Source organism: Polyodon spathula, chromosome 19 (genome assembly GCF_017654505.1).
Source record: "Polyodon spathula isolate WHYD16114869_AA chromosome 19, ASM1765450v1, whole genome shotgun sequence".
Taxonomy (NCBI): Eukaryota; Metazoa; Chordata; class Actinopteri; order Acipenseriformes; family Polyodontidae; genus Polyodon; species Polyodon spathula.
In genome coordinates, this window is record NC_054552.1 from 3,716,655 (window position 1) to 3,734,098 (window position 17,444).

The 17,444-nt window shown below is 35.0% G+C and overlaps 1 protein-coding gene across 2 annotated transcripts in view; it reads left to right on the plus strand.

Annotated features, from left to right (window-relative positions):
* The first annotated feature begins 9,899 nt into the window (after positions 1–9,899).
* The window catches only part of LOC121295130 (C-Jun-amino-terminal kinase-interacting protein 1-like), a 39,000-nt gene continuing 31,455 nt past the window's right edge, over positions 9,900–17,444 (plus strand). The window contains exon 1 of one of the 2 annotated variants that reach the window (XM_041219547.1): positions 9,900–10,014. In XM_041219547.1, the coding sequence (XP_041075481.1) occupies positions 9,932–10,014 (83 nt within the window). In that variant the 5' untranslated portion in view covers positions 9,900–9,931. The remainder of the gene's footprint in view (positions 10,015–17,444) is intronic. The other variant, XM_041219550.1, reaches the window with a different exon arrangement.

Sequence of the window (17,444 nt, forward strand, 5' to 3'; positions counted from 1 at the left end):
AAGTCCTTTTTAAATAACTGTTAGTTAGCAGCACACAGTCACACTGCCAGTTCAATTGGGAGACATTTCATCACAATGCATCTGCAATCCTAATTTGTATTGCACACCGCAAAGTGGTGATACCCAAGTGATAAATTGTATAGAAAAGACAAGTAATTCTGTGAAGTTTTGTTGAAGGAAAATTATGATGTTCCAATAAATGTAAGAATAAGGTAAAGTAAAGGTAACAAGTGTTTTTTCTATCAGAAATAACGTAAATGTAACCTTTTATTTTAATCTGAGGACATTCATTTCTTTACCAATGAAAACAATGACAGTACTGTTGTATATTTTATGCACAGGTGTTTGGAAAACTGTACTATAGTAAAACTTTCAAAACAATGTCCAATTAAATTATGTTTTGCTATTGAACGCTGTGTATTTTGTTTGCTGATCAAGATTGGTGCAGTGCTGTGCACTTTACAGTTCAAGTCCTGTCTACATCTCATGCTTTAAAGGTTTGGCTTCATTGATTCACCAATTTTGATATGATTCCACATTCTCTGTATTCTAAGTGCCTCTCTTTTCTATCTCCTGCTAAGTACAAGTATACAATCTCATTAGTGATAACCACTTATTTGTATTACAGAACTCTTATTTGTGCTTTGCATCCAAGAACAGAAACATTTTGGTTTTATTTGACATTTTAGGAAAGTATACAACTACTGTACATGTGTCTATGTACAGTAAACATGCAGTATATGGTTGTACTGTTTCAAGGACCAACACAAGATTGCTTTCAATGGGGTTTCAGCAAGTACCAATACAACCCACTAGGCGGAGTATTTTACCAATACATTGAAAAGTATACTGCTAAACTATGAATTTGAGCAACAAGGTTAGTCCTTTCATTTAAGAACTACAAAAATTAAGTTTAGAAAGTAAAACACACACACACACACACACACACACACATATATATATATATATATATATATATATATATATATATATATATATATATATATATATACACACATATATACATATATATATATATATATATATATATATATATATACATACATACATACATACATACTACAGAACCCTAAGTTTGTCTTCAGTAAATTTGTTCTTTATAGCAACTGGTCTGGACTATATGAATACAGTTAAAATGGGAACTTTTCTGTGTACTGGAAATGCTTGGGTTTCAAGATATTCAAGTTTTAGGGGTAAAATTAGTTAGACTGGGTCAAATTCAGTTTTTCTTCCTTGTATCACCTATTCAGCTTTGTTCGGTTACACGTCCCAGGTTTTGTTTATTGTCATTACACAGATAGATTTGCATGAGTGATCATAAATTTACATTATCTGTTATAAAAACTTCCTAGCTAGTTATTGAGAGTTATCAGAATCTGTGTCACAATTACTTTTCTTAACTAAAGACCTGCTTGGATGTAAGTCATGTGGTTCTACTAACATGTTACTTTTTATATTTGACGTACTCTGTGCTAGCATACGAATTATTCACTGGCTTCAGTATTTTAAACATACGTTCCTAATATAAGAAGTAGAATGTAGTGGGAGAGCAGATTAACTGACTGTTCTCCTGATTCATTTCTAACCTTATAAAAGCAAACCCTCATCTTCTGTTCCTCTTAAATGTGCCAGAGCTGGTTGCCTAAATACTTTTATTTATTTGTTTCATGTATTTTGTCTTCTAGGCATGGAATGTGACACGTTTGATGTTTTGAGTATGATTCGGAACCCTTTGGAAAAGAAAAAGATGCATCCATCATTAAGAAGGCACAAGAGTTAGGGGTGGAAGTTGGTGTAAAGAACTCACACACACTTTACTTGCAGGCTAGTTTTTGGATTTGTTTTCTTTAGTGTAACGTTCTCAGTTGTTTGTTAGACACTATTTAATGTTTAAAAAAAAAAACTAAAAGAAATAAAGGCGTTATTTTATCAGACTGGACTGGACAGACCTGAACAATCTTATTTTGCAAACCGTTCCACCATCAGTTCCTGTTGCATGTTGCATGTTCCTCTGGTCCGGCTAAACAACCCAGTCTGTAGTTTATAGAGCTGCTAATCTGCCAATCATAACAGAAAGTGATTTGGATTCTGCTGAATGCAAACTCAAGTTCTACAAGCATGCATAATTAGTACAGGCTGTCATAGTGGAAGGAAAATAGGATGGAAGAATATTGTAAGCAGATAGCAAGGCGTTTTATTTTGTTGTAAAATGTACATGTAAAAAAGTATATTTTCATCAACATTCTAGTGTGTAAATGAAAGCTAGATCCATGCTGTTCCTTTTTTGATATACAGGTCATGATGCTGCAGTGAGTGTTTCTCTTGAAAACCGAGGATCCTGCCGTCTAGTGTAGAATGCAGTGATGGTCACACTGTGAAACATGTGCAGACAGTGGGTGGGCGGGAGAGCTTGGCTGTTCAGTCACCATTACCAACATGTGCAATAGCTAGTACACCGTTCCAATAGGCATGTGAGGGCCATCTGATACCAATGGTGTTCCAGCAGGAAATGACCAAATGGGAATGGTTAACTAGATACCGATCTAGACACAGTTGCATATGTTGTTGAAATGAAGGGAAAACGTCAAGAGCGCTATTGATTGGTTGTCTCTGACTTGTTTATTGAGAATTCTGGTTTGGTGAACTAGATTATTTCAGCCTTGTGTGTGTATAATATATATATATATATAAATACAATACATCATAGCACAGATCCAAGCCTAAATCGGTTATAATAGGTGCATCATGTGTGTGACTGGATGTCTGTTACTGATGAATCTCTAATCTTGAAAATAATATATAAAAAATAAAAATAAAAAAAAAAAAATAAAAATAACAAAAGATAATACATTAACACCCCATTAACTGTAATTATATATACATATATATATATATATATATATATATATATATATATATATATATATATATATATATATATATATATATATACACACACACACACACACTGTTTATCTATTGTATGCAGTTAGTGGCTTCCTTAAGCGCATTCAGTTTTAGCCTATTTCTTTTGCACTATTTCCATCAGAAAGCTCTGTGATCGATCTGGGTTCAGGGTTACTTTAGCAAAGAGTTATTGTAATTCAGTACTTTTTTTTTTTCTACAACTTCTCGTTCTAATTTATTGTTTAGATTTTTTTCCTTTTTTTTTTCATAATAATAGAACTAAGCAGCAATAGTCCTCCACTCACATACAAAAGATTTCAAGCAATTATCAATCGCCTGGAGCTTTAAAAAAAAAAACAGTGGGCACAGTCGCAAAAGAGCAGATGGAAAGATGCAGGACCCCGAAAAGCACGATGAGCACTAGGGAGCACCATCTCTAGAGGAGCTAGGTAAGTGACCTGAAACCAGTACATGTTGATTTACTAAGCTTTTATTGCAGTTGATACAAAAATTGCACCATGTTTTCTCGAAGGAAATACAAAACTGATATTATAAAACTAGTCCCCTTTTCTACACATACTGTTGATTCACCTGGGAATCTGGATCAGCTGGGAGAGTGGCACTGTACTTTTACCATCAACATTTGATCAGACGTTCCAAAGTTGAGTGACATCCCCCCCTGTAGTTTATCAGAGTTACTGCGGGAAATATAAACCAGCATGTGCTTTGAGGGCAGCTGTGTAATTGCTGATTTGCATTCTAGTTTCCAAATTTCAAAGTCAGTTTTGTTTTGCTGGCAGTGCTTTTTTTTGTTTGTTTTGTTTTGTTTTTTTGTATTTATTTTTGTGTGGCATTTAAATTTAATAAGTTTCAATTTCAATAAGTTTCATACATTTCACTGTCAAAACAATTGCAACGTAGTGCTGATGTGCCAACAGAATGCATGTTAAAATAAACAAATTAGTCATAGAGAGAGGTTTATGTAAGCTAAGTACTGGGAACCAGGAATGACCCTATGACCCTGAATAAAGTCCATTGACATTCTTAAAATCTTAGTATAGCCCAGTAGTAAGTAGAAGTAAGGCTCAATTAAAAGCAGCAAGCTGCCTCCAAGTTAAGATGCTTTGAGTTTCCCTGTATTTGTATTTTTGAAACACAAACTTTAAGACCCCATTTGTAACACAGTGCTTAGAGTTGCTTGAGTTTGATTTCTTTTATTTCTTTTGATTTATTTTTTTCACTGCTTGTTCTCAGTGCAGGTATTTGAGGATCTGCTGCTGGATGCAGATATCGGTGTGAATGCAGGAAGCTGGGTGTAGTTATCATGTAGTGCCTTTTTCCAGCAGTTCTTTCATTCCTATTGTCCTGTGGGCTTTGGAAAGAGAAAAAGGTCCGAGTGGTGACTACATAAGGTGAAGAGGAATGGAAACACAGTCATTAATAAAAACATCCAAACACATTACTGAAAGATTTAGGAGTTGATAATCTGTATATAATGTTCAAAACCATATCCCTAAAAACCTAATTTTAGTAGCAGTATACTAAAGGGAGGTTGCTTTATTATTTTTGGGCATACAGCCCATTCAATGTAATGGAAAACATGTACCCATATTTAATAATAAAGGGTTTTACAAAATAAGTGATATTTTTATCCTAACTGGGCTGCGTAGTGAAACTTGAGAGCAAAGTTCAGTTTGCATGCAAAATAAACAGGACAAATATGCAAGAGTTTCAGGTAGATTTTGTGTAACTTTGGGTCAGATTCACAATGATGTACAGTATGGATGGCAAAGTACAACTGGAGGGTTTCTTCTTCCATTAGTTCATGTTGATAAAGCCATTGTTTCAAACTAAAAAGAAAGTACTGATATTTTTATTTTGCCTCTAGATCATGGCATAGTGTTAATGTCCTTGGTAGACAAGCAACACTTGTTTTATGTAACCGCTATTGTGAATCTGACCATTTGCAATGAACAAAGTTGTCGCTGACCTTTTTTTTTTTTTTTTTTTTTTGAGTTAGTTAATAAAGTTGTATTGTCAAGTGTCTACATTAAATGTTGAAATGAATCTATTGTACTATACATCTTTGGCTTCTTGGTTTGTTTAATATAATTTGTAAAGTGTAAAATGCATTTTTGTTTTTCAGATTAATTCTATTATGTATGACATTTGTACATGATGGTTCAAGCATCAATTGACCAGTTAACAGATATGTAGGGATATTTGTTACAAGAGCATATTACACGTGCATTACTTTTGCTTGGTACAAGCTGTACCAGTGGAAGACAGGTACAGTGTATTTTGGCCACCATTTGCCCAAAATTGACCAGACTGGTTTGGTTTGATCTAAAAAATGTAACTCATTAGTCAAGCTGTCAAGACTCAAGTGTCGAAAGCCTATGGAAAATAATTGAAAAACTAGGCTTTCATACAAAACACATTATAAAAACCATATCCTGTATTGGAAGGGTATTTTCTTTTATTTCACGCCCGGCTGAATTCAGATACCGATTACGAGAATGGAGACTAGGGTTTAACTGATTTTCTTTTTTAATCTTATTTTTTTCATATACAGTAATAAGGTAAGCAAAGCGAAGTAAGGATAAGCAGGTGAGGCACACAGCAATTGGCAACAATATTTTAGACTTTGCATCTGCTAAATAATTTAGTTGTCATTCATCAGCTATGTCACTGGAGGCCCTTATCCCCTTGAGAACAAATGCTGCTGTATTGCAGTTTTAATAATGTGTTCACTGATTTAGAAAGTCACATTTAAAATCTCAGTTGGAAAACTTGCTGTATAGAGTTGAAGTTAACCGTCAAGATTATCTCACATAAAGTGTTCTGTAGGATTCAATGTACCATTTATAGACTATTCATATTCAATTGGGTTTCTTTCATTTTTGAATCCAAGAGTTCTTAATATTAATATGCATATATAAATTTGGCATAACATTTAGTGTAATAAAGCTTCCAGAATGTGAATGTTGAATTTATATTTCTATGTCATTAGAAAGAGCAGTACCATTGCTCACCCCCCCTTTTTTTGATGTGGCTGTTTGGGGATTGTTATCTGTTTTCTTTTGCTTTCTTTACTCTCACTTTCTATAGTATTTTCACACATGTTAGATGAATGTTGTGAACCCTCCATTTATTATACAGTGTGTATATATATATATATATATATATATATATATATATAGAGAGAGAGAGAGGTAGCAGAAAATGGGTAGCAGGGAGAGAAACAGATTTCTTACAGGTAAACAGCTTAGCTGTCCTGTTTTATAGTTTAGGTTCCTGTTTATGTTTAGTTAGGGCTCTAGAAAGAGCTAGGTGTTTATTTTGTGTTTTGTTTATTTTGTTATTAAAAATAGCACGCCAGCGAATAAACTGCAACTCTGTGTCCTTACAAAATGAGTCAACATGTAATTTTTACTTCGTTACGTCTTAGAATCTTTGTCTTATATGTATAGATATAATATATATATTATATATATATATATAGAATATATTATATATATATTACACACACTGCAGCAATTCCAATGGAGAAATGAGGACATGTGACTGCTTTTTGGTTAAGAAAGTCTTAACTACTGTACAGGGACGGAAAGCTAAAGAGCACCCTTCAGACTTATGAAGAACCGTCGATAATCGATTTCTCGTGATTTTTATATTTCCTGTTTGATGGAAATTTCAATATAAGGAAAACGAATAAAAAAATAAAGCTACATTTTAATATATATATATATATATATATATATATATATATATATATATATATATATATATATATATATATATATATATATATATATATATATATATTGTGATGAGTCAAATATTTCGGTCTGTGATTCAGCCTCCCGACAGTAGGTGGCATCAAACCAACTCGGGACTTCCCTTACCAAGATCTCGTGACCATGGCAAAAGTCATCTTTTGAGGGGCGGCACCTTGGTGAGGGGCGGAAGTACGAGTATGTAACTTCCAGCCACTGGAGTCAAGTGAAGGAGAAGGACACGTGTCGGTTGGGGATTGGTGTTCCACTGACTACAGAGGCGGGACATTACATACTAAAGGGAACGTACTACTGTGTTCGGGGTTGGTCCGAAAGTAAAGTAGGAGGAGTAACGGGTGGAGGGAGAGTCTGGTTTTGTGCAGCGGGATTTTTTGAAACACTAACATTTCTTTTGTCTTTTTTTTGTTTATGTATGGTCACCACGAAGACAAATTAAAGACGAGTCATCACAGTTTGTTTTGGATTCCACCCCTGCACTCCTTCCCTCACACCATTTTGTTTTTCGTTTGTTATTTAATCCTTTTGTTGTGTATAGAAAATAAAAATAAATTATTTTATTTCTGTACACATAAATTACTGTCTGGACATTCCATTTAATACACTCTCGCCTCACATATATATATATATATATATATATATATATATAGTGTTTAATTAAAACCAACAGCTGTGTTGTCTGTGCTGATTTGGGAATAATTAAGTCTCTGTTTTTCTAAATCATTTATCAACAAACGCCAGTGGGAAATTGAATTGATATAGAGGGTGGAGCAGTCTTAATGATTAACTGTTCACCTGAAAAAGAAAGGATTAGAACTGCATCGTCAGATTTATTTTTGGTATATTAATTTGTAACAGTTTAGAAAACAGGATTTATCATCCAAGGCAATCACTGTACTCTTTCACATTATGGTACATGACACAGTGTATTTGAGAACACAACAGGTTGAAAGATGTGATCATTTTACTTTAATCCTAAATGTTAACCTCTTTTTGCCAGGGACTTTATTTGATTCTTACAGTATGCTTGTCTGGAAAAGGCAGACTTTGGACCTGTGCAGAAATGAAGGATTCTGTTCAAAGTTTTAAAAAAGTGCATGGAATGAAACAGTATAATATGCCCCACTCTCCCAATCAACTTGAATTCCAAGACCTTCCATGGTTTCCCAGGAACTCTTATACATTAATTCTGTAGCCTTTACGCTTACCAGAGGGAGGGGCTGGCAATCGTTGGAACAGCATGTGTCTTGCAGAACTGTTTTCAAAGCCTTCATCAAGCAGGTTTCATATATACATAGAATTCAAAACATAGTGAAACAGAATAAATGAAACAATAGCTGAAGCACATGTTATTGTCATGAACAATGTGTTAAGTGAATCGTGCCCAGTGTGCCGTACCCACTGGAACATGTTGGTTTTTTTTTTTTTTCTGAAAATATTATCATTGTGCAACTCCACATTCTTTTAAGAGTATACTATACTGTTGTACACATTCAAATATATCTAGAATGGCATTTGCCAGCACATGTCATTATATTGGTATTCCCCTGAAAACTGAAGGCATATTGTACCACTCATACCAAATGCATTTGCATTACAACAGATTGCAAATTCAGTTTCCGACAGTAAGATCTCATTAACACTTCTATCTCAAGTGATAAAGAAAAGCACATCCTGTCAAATACAGCAGGTCCATTCCCATTCATTGACCACACCTAGACTGATTGTAATATGCTTGTGCATTGGAAAATAGTCAATAATAGATATGCCACTGCTAGTTAGAATCCATGCGGTGTACATCCTATTGTGTGAGCACTACTAGCAGTGCTAAGAGCTCATTTACTACTGAGTGGAATTGATATACAGATATCTGTTAATAATGGGTGATTTTCAGATGCATGATGCCATTATAAACCCTTGGGAAGCAAGTGGATAATTGCTTTTGATAAACGTTGACTGAGCTTGCTCATAGAATACATTATGAAGCTTATTGCATTCAGGGATGAACAAAAAAACAAATCAAGCACAGATAGCAGAGGTCAGCATTACTTCTCCTAAGTTTCATTGTCCCTGTTTTCAACTGGTGACCTGAAATTTGCCTGTGTGTTTTGGGGACATCACTCTTGACATCTGGTATAATAAATTATTATTTGAATGTATATATAGCATTTTGTTTAATTATCCTTATTATTGTCCCATATTCTTATTCAAATTCTGCTGCTCTTTTTTAAAGGAACTCTTAAAATAGTCCACTTGTTTAAACAAACTTGTATTATATATATTATATATCTATATATATAATCTATATATAACAAGGTATATCATTAGTATAATTATAAATGTAGATCCTATTGTAAATCCAGTAATGGTATTTTGAAAAGTAAACGCTGTTGTAATCACATGTTGTGCAGCTTGTTTTAAGGGTCAGCAGTCACACCGGCACAGGGATGTACTAAAGATGCTTAGATGTCTTCATCTTTCTGGTGCTGTTTCCTTGGTTACCAAACAGAGTGGAGAGGTAAATAGTCCAATCAGTGTAGGTAGCTGAGGAAATAGCATTTGAAATTATAACTAGCTGTACAAATGCCTCTAAGATACAATCTTTGCCTGTTTGACCTTAGTGAAATAATTATCAGATTTAAGAGTTTAAGGTCATTTTCAGTAATACAAATAATGTTATAAATATATAGGTTTAATAAATGATAAAAAGCCTAAATAATTTGGTGAACTTTGTTTTACTATTTTGCAGTAGGTTAGAAGTACTTTTTATTAAGTTGACCAACTTTCAAAGGAACTAACATTGAATTGAATGACAAAACGCTTAACGTCAATACAAATTCTCTGAATAAAGTGATGTCAAGAAAGGCACATTAAGGTGGCTCGTCTCCACGAGCCTCACCTTAATTGAGCACCAGTTTAGTATGTGAATAACATTGTGTTAATATTATTGGTAGGGCACAATATATCGGTGAGACACATTTCATTTCCCTGGCTTCTTTTGAATGGGTTGGTATTCATTCTTTTTGTAGGTGAACCATGGTTTTGAAATAAATCTACAATTGACGTCGTCTGCCAGGGATTCCGAATTCAGCAGCGTGCACCTCTTGGCTCTTAGTCTCTCTGTCTCTCCTCCCTCCACCTAGCTGTGCTTCGATCTCAGCATTAGTCTCTCCTGGAGGTAACGCATAGATGTGTAAGGAAAGAGAATGGCGGATAGAGAAAAAATAAACCCTTCTCCATCTGGATCCCCTTTCTTGGGACTGGAGATTGCATCGCCTCTTAATCTCAGGTACCTGGTTCTGGAAATCCCTACGCAGATATTATTGTGACAAAGAGCGTTATCTGGTTGTGAATTGCAGATGACATTAAAACTGATATGCAACAGCAATCTGCTGCTGCAGAAAGAGATGCTGATGGATACTGGTGGCAAGATAGAAATTATAGCATTGTTTTCATTCATTCATTTATTGGGAATGTTTGTGAGTTATTCCAAGGTTGTCATTACAGGAAAACATCCATTATTTGTATTGTATTGTATACGCGTGTAGCAGTAGGAAGTCGTAGTCAGTTTTTTTTTTTTTTTTTTTTTTTTCAGGTAGCTTGAATGGTGCTTTGTTACAGACAGTGTTGTTTTCAATAATTTGCCGTCATTAAAAAAAAAAATAATAATAATAAAAAAAAAAATACCGGGGTTTTTCTGAATGTTTAGGGAGCGAAATCTTCACATTGTTCTCATGACAAAACGAGAATATACCTCGAGGTCAGTATAATTGCGTCATTTATTCTTGGTGAGGAGGAAACGACTTTTACATATAGCTAAATACTATCGATTATTAAATAAATAAAGCCGTGTTTTTTAAAAGACGAAAGTAATCCATCACTTATTTTAAAAAGGCATGTCAAATATATGGTAGAAGAACAATCTATAATGATAAATGTATGCAACTGGTTGTATGAAACAAAACAATGCTCAGGTGTAAAGCAAATGCATTTTAAACAATATACTATTTAGAGTAAAGATATTAACATGATTAGTCCCTATGTTGAATAATGTAATTAAATCATGTTTTTGTTGTTGTTGTTGTTGTTTTAAATTTTGACATTTGCAGAAATGCAGTCTAAAGCTGTAAATATTTTTCCCGCTACTGCTCTGTATCAGCAATCGTTTCTTTCCAGGCAACCAATTACAGCCTTAGAACTCTGATAAGAAACTATTTTTCAGTACAAGACCGCTGTTCAACTTTGGTCCCCAATATAAGCAATGCTTTCATCTGGCTGGCACAGACGCTATTTAAAATATCAGTTTGTTCTTTGATAAGACAACACCATGTATAGAATGCAAAAACAAACAAACAAAAAAAAAAACCTCACTGTTCAAAGGATGGTTTGAGCATTGGAGAGGATGTGAAAGGGAAGGGGTTTCATTGTACTGAACTGGAGGGATACTTTAAATCCTTTCTGTTTTCTCAGGTTTTCAATCTGATTTCAATTTGAATTGTTCATTGCTGTGGTGGCTGGGATATACAGTAGGTATGCAATGTATGTCACACTTTATAGTTTTGGTTCTATCTAGAACTGCTTATATGGGTGGGTTTTTATTGACAGGTGTACGTTTTAGTGGTTGAATTGTAGTAAGAGTACAGCTCTTATTGCACAGTAATTCTGTTCTGTCTTCCATACAGCATGCTTGTTTTCATGTATTTAAAAGTTTCCCTGCTTCTTGTGTTTAAACCCGACTTGTCACCTCACAGATGATTTCCCTGTTGAGGACTGAAGCCATCCCCACGTAGACTCCATTTATAGTACATCTTGGATTTACAAGAGCAAGATTGATTTAGAAGAGTAAGATAGATCAATAACACTACTGAACGGTGTCTTGGCCTTTGTAAGCTATTGAGTTTAGAATCCCAGGCATCTCCACTCTTTTTAGTCATGCATTTGTTTTGTAACACAAGGCAATGAGATCATGTAAATTGCTGCTTAGCTGCTGTAGTAAAGTCTACAGAGCATGCATGTTTTATTTGCTGCTGGGAGAATGGTGCTAAACCAGTGAATTGAGCACACTTTACCAACAAACGATCTGTGAATACAGCAATAGATGAAACAATAAATCCTCCAACAAATAATTAAAAATAAGATATCTTTTTAGGGCCACCAGCTGAATCACTCTTCTTATGTTGATTGGATACTTACAGAAACCTGAGTGATAGAATTGCCTAATAAGCCACATTGATAAATTTCACTGTCTTAAGCCTATTTTTACAAAAAATATTTTAATAACCCTCTTACTGAGAGTTCTACCATTTGTACCACCTAAGTTAATCTCAGTGAATGTTGTGTTGTATTTAATGGGAACATTATACTAAACCTGATGGTGATTTGTATAGGCTTTGGCTAGCTCCCTCAGTCCGAGTCAATATTTCACTAAACCCAGTGGTCATTTTACACATTTGTATGGTTATAGACAAGTGTACAATCTAGTCATGAAGTCTTCATTTGCTTTCCAGGCAGGTACACTGTCCTCAACAATGTAAATGTGAGACTGTTTAATCAGAATCTGTTCATGTGGTCTGATTTACACTTTGGTTTTTAACATTATCATAGTTAACAGCTGGATATTTCTTATCATTTTGGTCACATTAGTAGGTTTTCTTTTCTCTATACTTTGCACTTCAGCACCAGCTTTGTATGTTGGATCCTAAACCCTTTTTGTGGCATCTGGTAGAAATATGGCACCGATCTTGCTGTTTATCATGTTTTAGAGATGAATTAATTAAAAGTTGTCACGTATTTGCCTGTTGAAATAGAAACTTTTAAAGCATGGTTGTAAAAGTCAGTGCATTCACTACCTTTATGAATTGTTGAAAGTTTGTTTCAAATGGGAATCCCTAAAATGGGTACACATGCCTGCTGTATGGGATGCTTAAAAGCATTCAGCCAACACTGATATTGTGTCAGATCATGTGGGCTGGATATTAAATGCGCCAGCAGATTCTCACAGGCAGGGATGATTGAATATCAGTTCAATATGCCCTTTTCAAATAACGTGGAGAGTTGAATCTTAATGCGGATGCTTTCCAGTTTCCAGTTTTATGAAACTGTGATTAATTGGACAATTGATTGTTAAATGGGAACATCAGCCATTAGGAGATTCACATCTGTGCTTAGCTGTAAATCAAGTCTCTGATGTTGACAGCTCTGTACAGCTTATTAAAAGTAATGCTCCTAAAGTCAAACCTTTGCAAAGAACCATATAAGAGATTATGATTCTGACATACTTATAAGGTCTGGTAGAAATAGAGATGGACATTCATTAAAATTAACCTTATATAATAAACTTTCACTTTTTAATATATAAACTTCCTAAGACAATAAAAGCTTCCTAAGACAAAACGATTTATTATCGTGTATAACAAGCCATGTAAGCCTAGCATGAACCTGACTAATGCTTAGCCAGATGTTTTTACTGTACAATTTCTATTTCAGTGATTTATATCATGAGAAAATCCCTGTTATAAAATCAGATGTCATGATTTAGGATGTTAATTTAGAAAGCAGATGACTGTGGGTGAGAACACAAACTGGTATCCTAAATATTGTTTCATAACTATGCCAGACCCCTGACATAATAATTGAAATCCATTTTATTAGTTTATGGTCTTCTCTGAGAAACTGGGAACGCATTAAGCAGCAATGCTTACATTATAATAATAATGTAATAGTAACTATGATGTAAGTACCGTGGTTTGGACACAGTTTATTTCACATAGTGACTATTGACCCTCAGAACATTATATAATGTACTGTCATAAGGACTATTTTTTCCAGCAGCTCTGAATTGTTTACTCTCAGCCATAACACCTCAAAAAGGGAATGACAAATGAAGTGAATTGGTTTAGCAGTATAGAATGGCGACTGTATTTTTATTTTTCATTTTAATATTAATGGGGCTGTGTATTAAAATTAAGTTAATAATATATGAGGCATATTTCATATTCTACTGAGGTGCAAATACCTGCTTTTCTACAGCTGCATTACTGCATCTCAAAATAGAAGAAGTGCAATTTATTCAGTGCCAATTGCACACTTGCAGGTGGGGGTGATACTGATGGTATTGCTTGTTGCCAGTTCCATATGGAAATTGACAGCGTTGTTGTGGAATAGTTTTATTCCGTCAGAGACTGAATTAATATATTTCCAAAAATGTTTTTGAAAAACTAATGCATTCTGGAATTTTCAGCTGGATGTTTTAGCAAGCCAGTAACGCTTACTGTATTATGATTAGATGAAATGACTGTGAAAAGCAGAGGTGAATGCTGAATTAGTAGTATCATTAGAGACAGTTTCACTGCAGCTCAAGCAGAAACAGAGAGGGGAGACAATGCCCACTTATATATAACATACTTGTGCAAAAACAAAATATGTACGAGGCTGTTGTTTAGAAATATGTTCTTGCAGTCTCCAGCTTGATTGAGATAAAAACAATATCTAGCGTCCAGTGGGGGCGTGAGCTAAACTAGCCACATTTCATTTAGGTAATGGTCAGAAAGCAATGCCAGATAATGGACTGCGTGGATAATTGTGCTCTATGCTTCTGGGAGCCATGGTTGTTAACAGTGAATTGTCCTTCTGCTTCGCTGTCTGGAAGAAATGAGCCGAGCACTGGTAAACACTCCTAAAAACAAATGAACCAGGAAAAAAAGTTTTTGGTACATATTCGTACAGTAAGCAAATAGACACCTCATTGTATTAACTTACAACAATTGCCTGTTTACTTGTGACTGTACCATACTAATATTGGTAAAGAAAGAAATGCTTGGATATGTAGATGCAAGAATGAATCCCATGTGAGTTTGTGGGTGTTACCATCAAATATGGCCTGTTCTGGGTAAGTAATTTCTAAATAAAGAAAATCTTATGGGATCCAGCATCCTTGTTAGAAATGCCATTGGTAGACACCCAGAGCCATTCATTATTAGGCAATTAAAAGGTATCTGTAGTCCTTAAGGGGTTATTAAAACCTAGTAGTAAATTTGTAGCCATATTGCATTGCAGTTTTTTTTTTTTATAGAAGAGTTAAAGGAAATCAAACAAGTTTCCTGTTGTCATAAATCAAGATGTTAGAACTATGAAGTAAATTTGCATATGCAGTTTTTACCAATTTACAACAGTGATGTACGTTGAGACTATAGTATTAATAAATGTTAGTTATATAATCATGCATAATCATGCCAATAAGCTGTAGAAGCTGGGAGGGTGCATTACATAGAGATTGTCTCTTCAGGTTACACTGGCAAAGCAATGGTGATTCAACAAGGGCATACAGAGCAGAGTAATCAACATTATAATGGTCAGATAACCAAAATTCGTAGCCACTCCTAACAAAAACAATTTCAAGAAAAACTACTAAGAAACAATTTTCCTTTGAAATGACACTGAAACAATCTAGCCAGTCTTTAGCTGTGCTGAATGATACTTCCGCTGGGATTGCTAATGGCTGCCCTGAGCGTGGTATTGAATTTTCTTTCTGGCAGCAACTGATATTAAGAGTTCTGTGAGGTGTGTAACCATTTACTCTTCTGGTTGCATAGATCTCAGTCAGTGGTGGGCATTAAAAAAGCTAAGAAAAAGAACAAGGCGAGAAATGATGCAGTATTTGGGCACAGTCATTGTGTTCATTCTGAAACTTCTTGGTATTTTACCTTCCCATGTAGGAAGCAGCCTGCCATCTCTCAAAAGATTTTACAAGGGGAGTATATAGAGGTTGGTTTTCCCCCTGGTGGAATCAAAGGGTATAATCACTAAAGCGACTGAAATGATCATGATCTTAACCCTCCATAGGTCATAAATTGGAACAATCACACCAGCCGATGTAAGGCTTAGTTCCAAAAGGAATTTAGTGAAAGTATATTACAGTGAAAGAGGAGCCTGATTGTGACATATGACCGGATTTTACTAATAACCTCTACTGGTTCTCATTATGAAAATAACAGCAGGCAAAAAAAAAGGAAGACTTGATTTCACATGGTGAATTCCGTGGCAGAGAAGAACACTATAGGGGGATTTCAAAACCTTCAGCCATTCTGCCAAGCTGTGTGACACAGAAAAGGCTGTGTGTTTTGTAGTACGAGTCGTTTATTTTCGTGTTGTCTTCCAGTTTTTTTTTTATGCCTCTGCCATTTAGAATTTTTAATGTTTGAATGTTGAAGGTACAAAATGAAGACATGCTTATTGAGTGTCCTTTAAAAGATTGGGAAAGTTCTGTTTCAAATGTCCCTTTAGAGCTCTCAACCTCAGGAGATTATGCAAACAAAATAGCCATGTCCAAAAAGGTAAGTTCATTACTGAGTTATTAATTCTTGAGCTTCATATTGTCATCGATACTATACTTGGTCTAGAAACTTTTTAGAGTGTGAGATGTCATGGCTAGAATGATTAGCTTTCACTTAAAATAATGACACTGGTTGTGGAGATACAATATTCATTTGTGTTGGCTGGCGTACAGTACTGTGAAGGATCGTATTTTATATGAGGAAACTAAGCTTTTGTCCTCTGGTGTTTAAAACCAATTGCAACTTTTAACTCTAGTTAAAGCAAGACAAGATGCCAACACAAAAATGTTACATTTATTCAAGCATAAAGAATGTCTGAATGTGACAAGTGATCTTTTAGACCTAGTGTCTAATTACAATGCCCTAATTAGGGATCATAATCCATGAAAAGTTTCTCCCTTTCACCATCACATAAATCACAACGATGTCCCTCTCATAATTAGGGCAGATGATTTAGCCCCTGTGATCTCCTAGATTACATTTAAAATACATTTTCTGACTGGTCTCAGGGGAGGTTCAAGCTGTTTATCTGCTAATATCTCATGGAGTGGCTAATAGCATATTATTACACTATTAGCAGTAGATGCATGTACGTGCATGCATTGCTTATGAGAATTTATATTTTGTATGCTTAACATTTTAAAAGAAGCACTTTTTTTGACCACCAGGTGGTGCCAAACCCTGGTTCTGCGGACCCCCTGTGTCTGTTGGTTTTCATTCCTAACTGAGCTCTCAATTACTTAACTAAACCCTTAACTGAACTCGTAATTTGCTTAATTAGACCTTTTTAATTATTTTCTCTTAAACAGTTGCAGAGTTCGTTACTTATAAGAGGTTATAGCTAACTTGATTAGCTAGCTAATTAAATCCACCCCTGTTTGTTTCACAGGCAGAAATTGGCTGGTTGAATTGCGTGGTCCATGAGGGGAGTTGAGGGGAGTGCACCTTGTTGCAGAGCAACAGGGAAAAGTGCACGTCATGAATGTTAATTTAGATTAGATGCCTTTGGCATGCCTGATGATCACTTGGTAGCATTTTCATTGTGCATCCTGAGTTAATCTGGGCACTGCCTGAAATGCATGCTGCACACTGGGAAGGGTTTTCCCACTTATAAAACCCATTTTATAGCTGCTGATATTACTGACTATGGACGCTCTTGAAGTTTTTTTAAATAACTTTAGTTTTCCTATTTTGTAATATCTTTAACTTCTTTACCTGCCATCTTCTATTTCTGATACCAGTGTGCCCCTGCATTAGAAATAGACTTGTTTTGAAACTGCTGTAGGCAGTTCATCTGTGCATGTTACTGGTGTTTCTTTGTCTTGCACTGAAAACCCTGTCAAAGAAAACATGAGTCCTGTCCTCAGCTATACTGTGTGACCTTGGG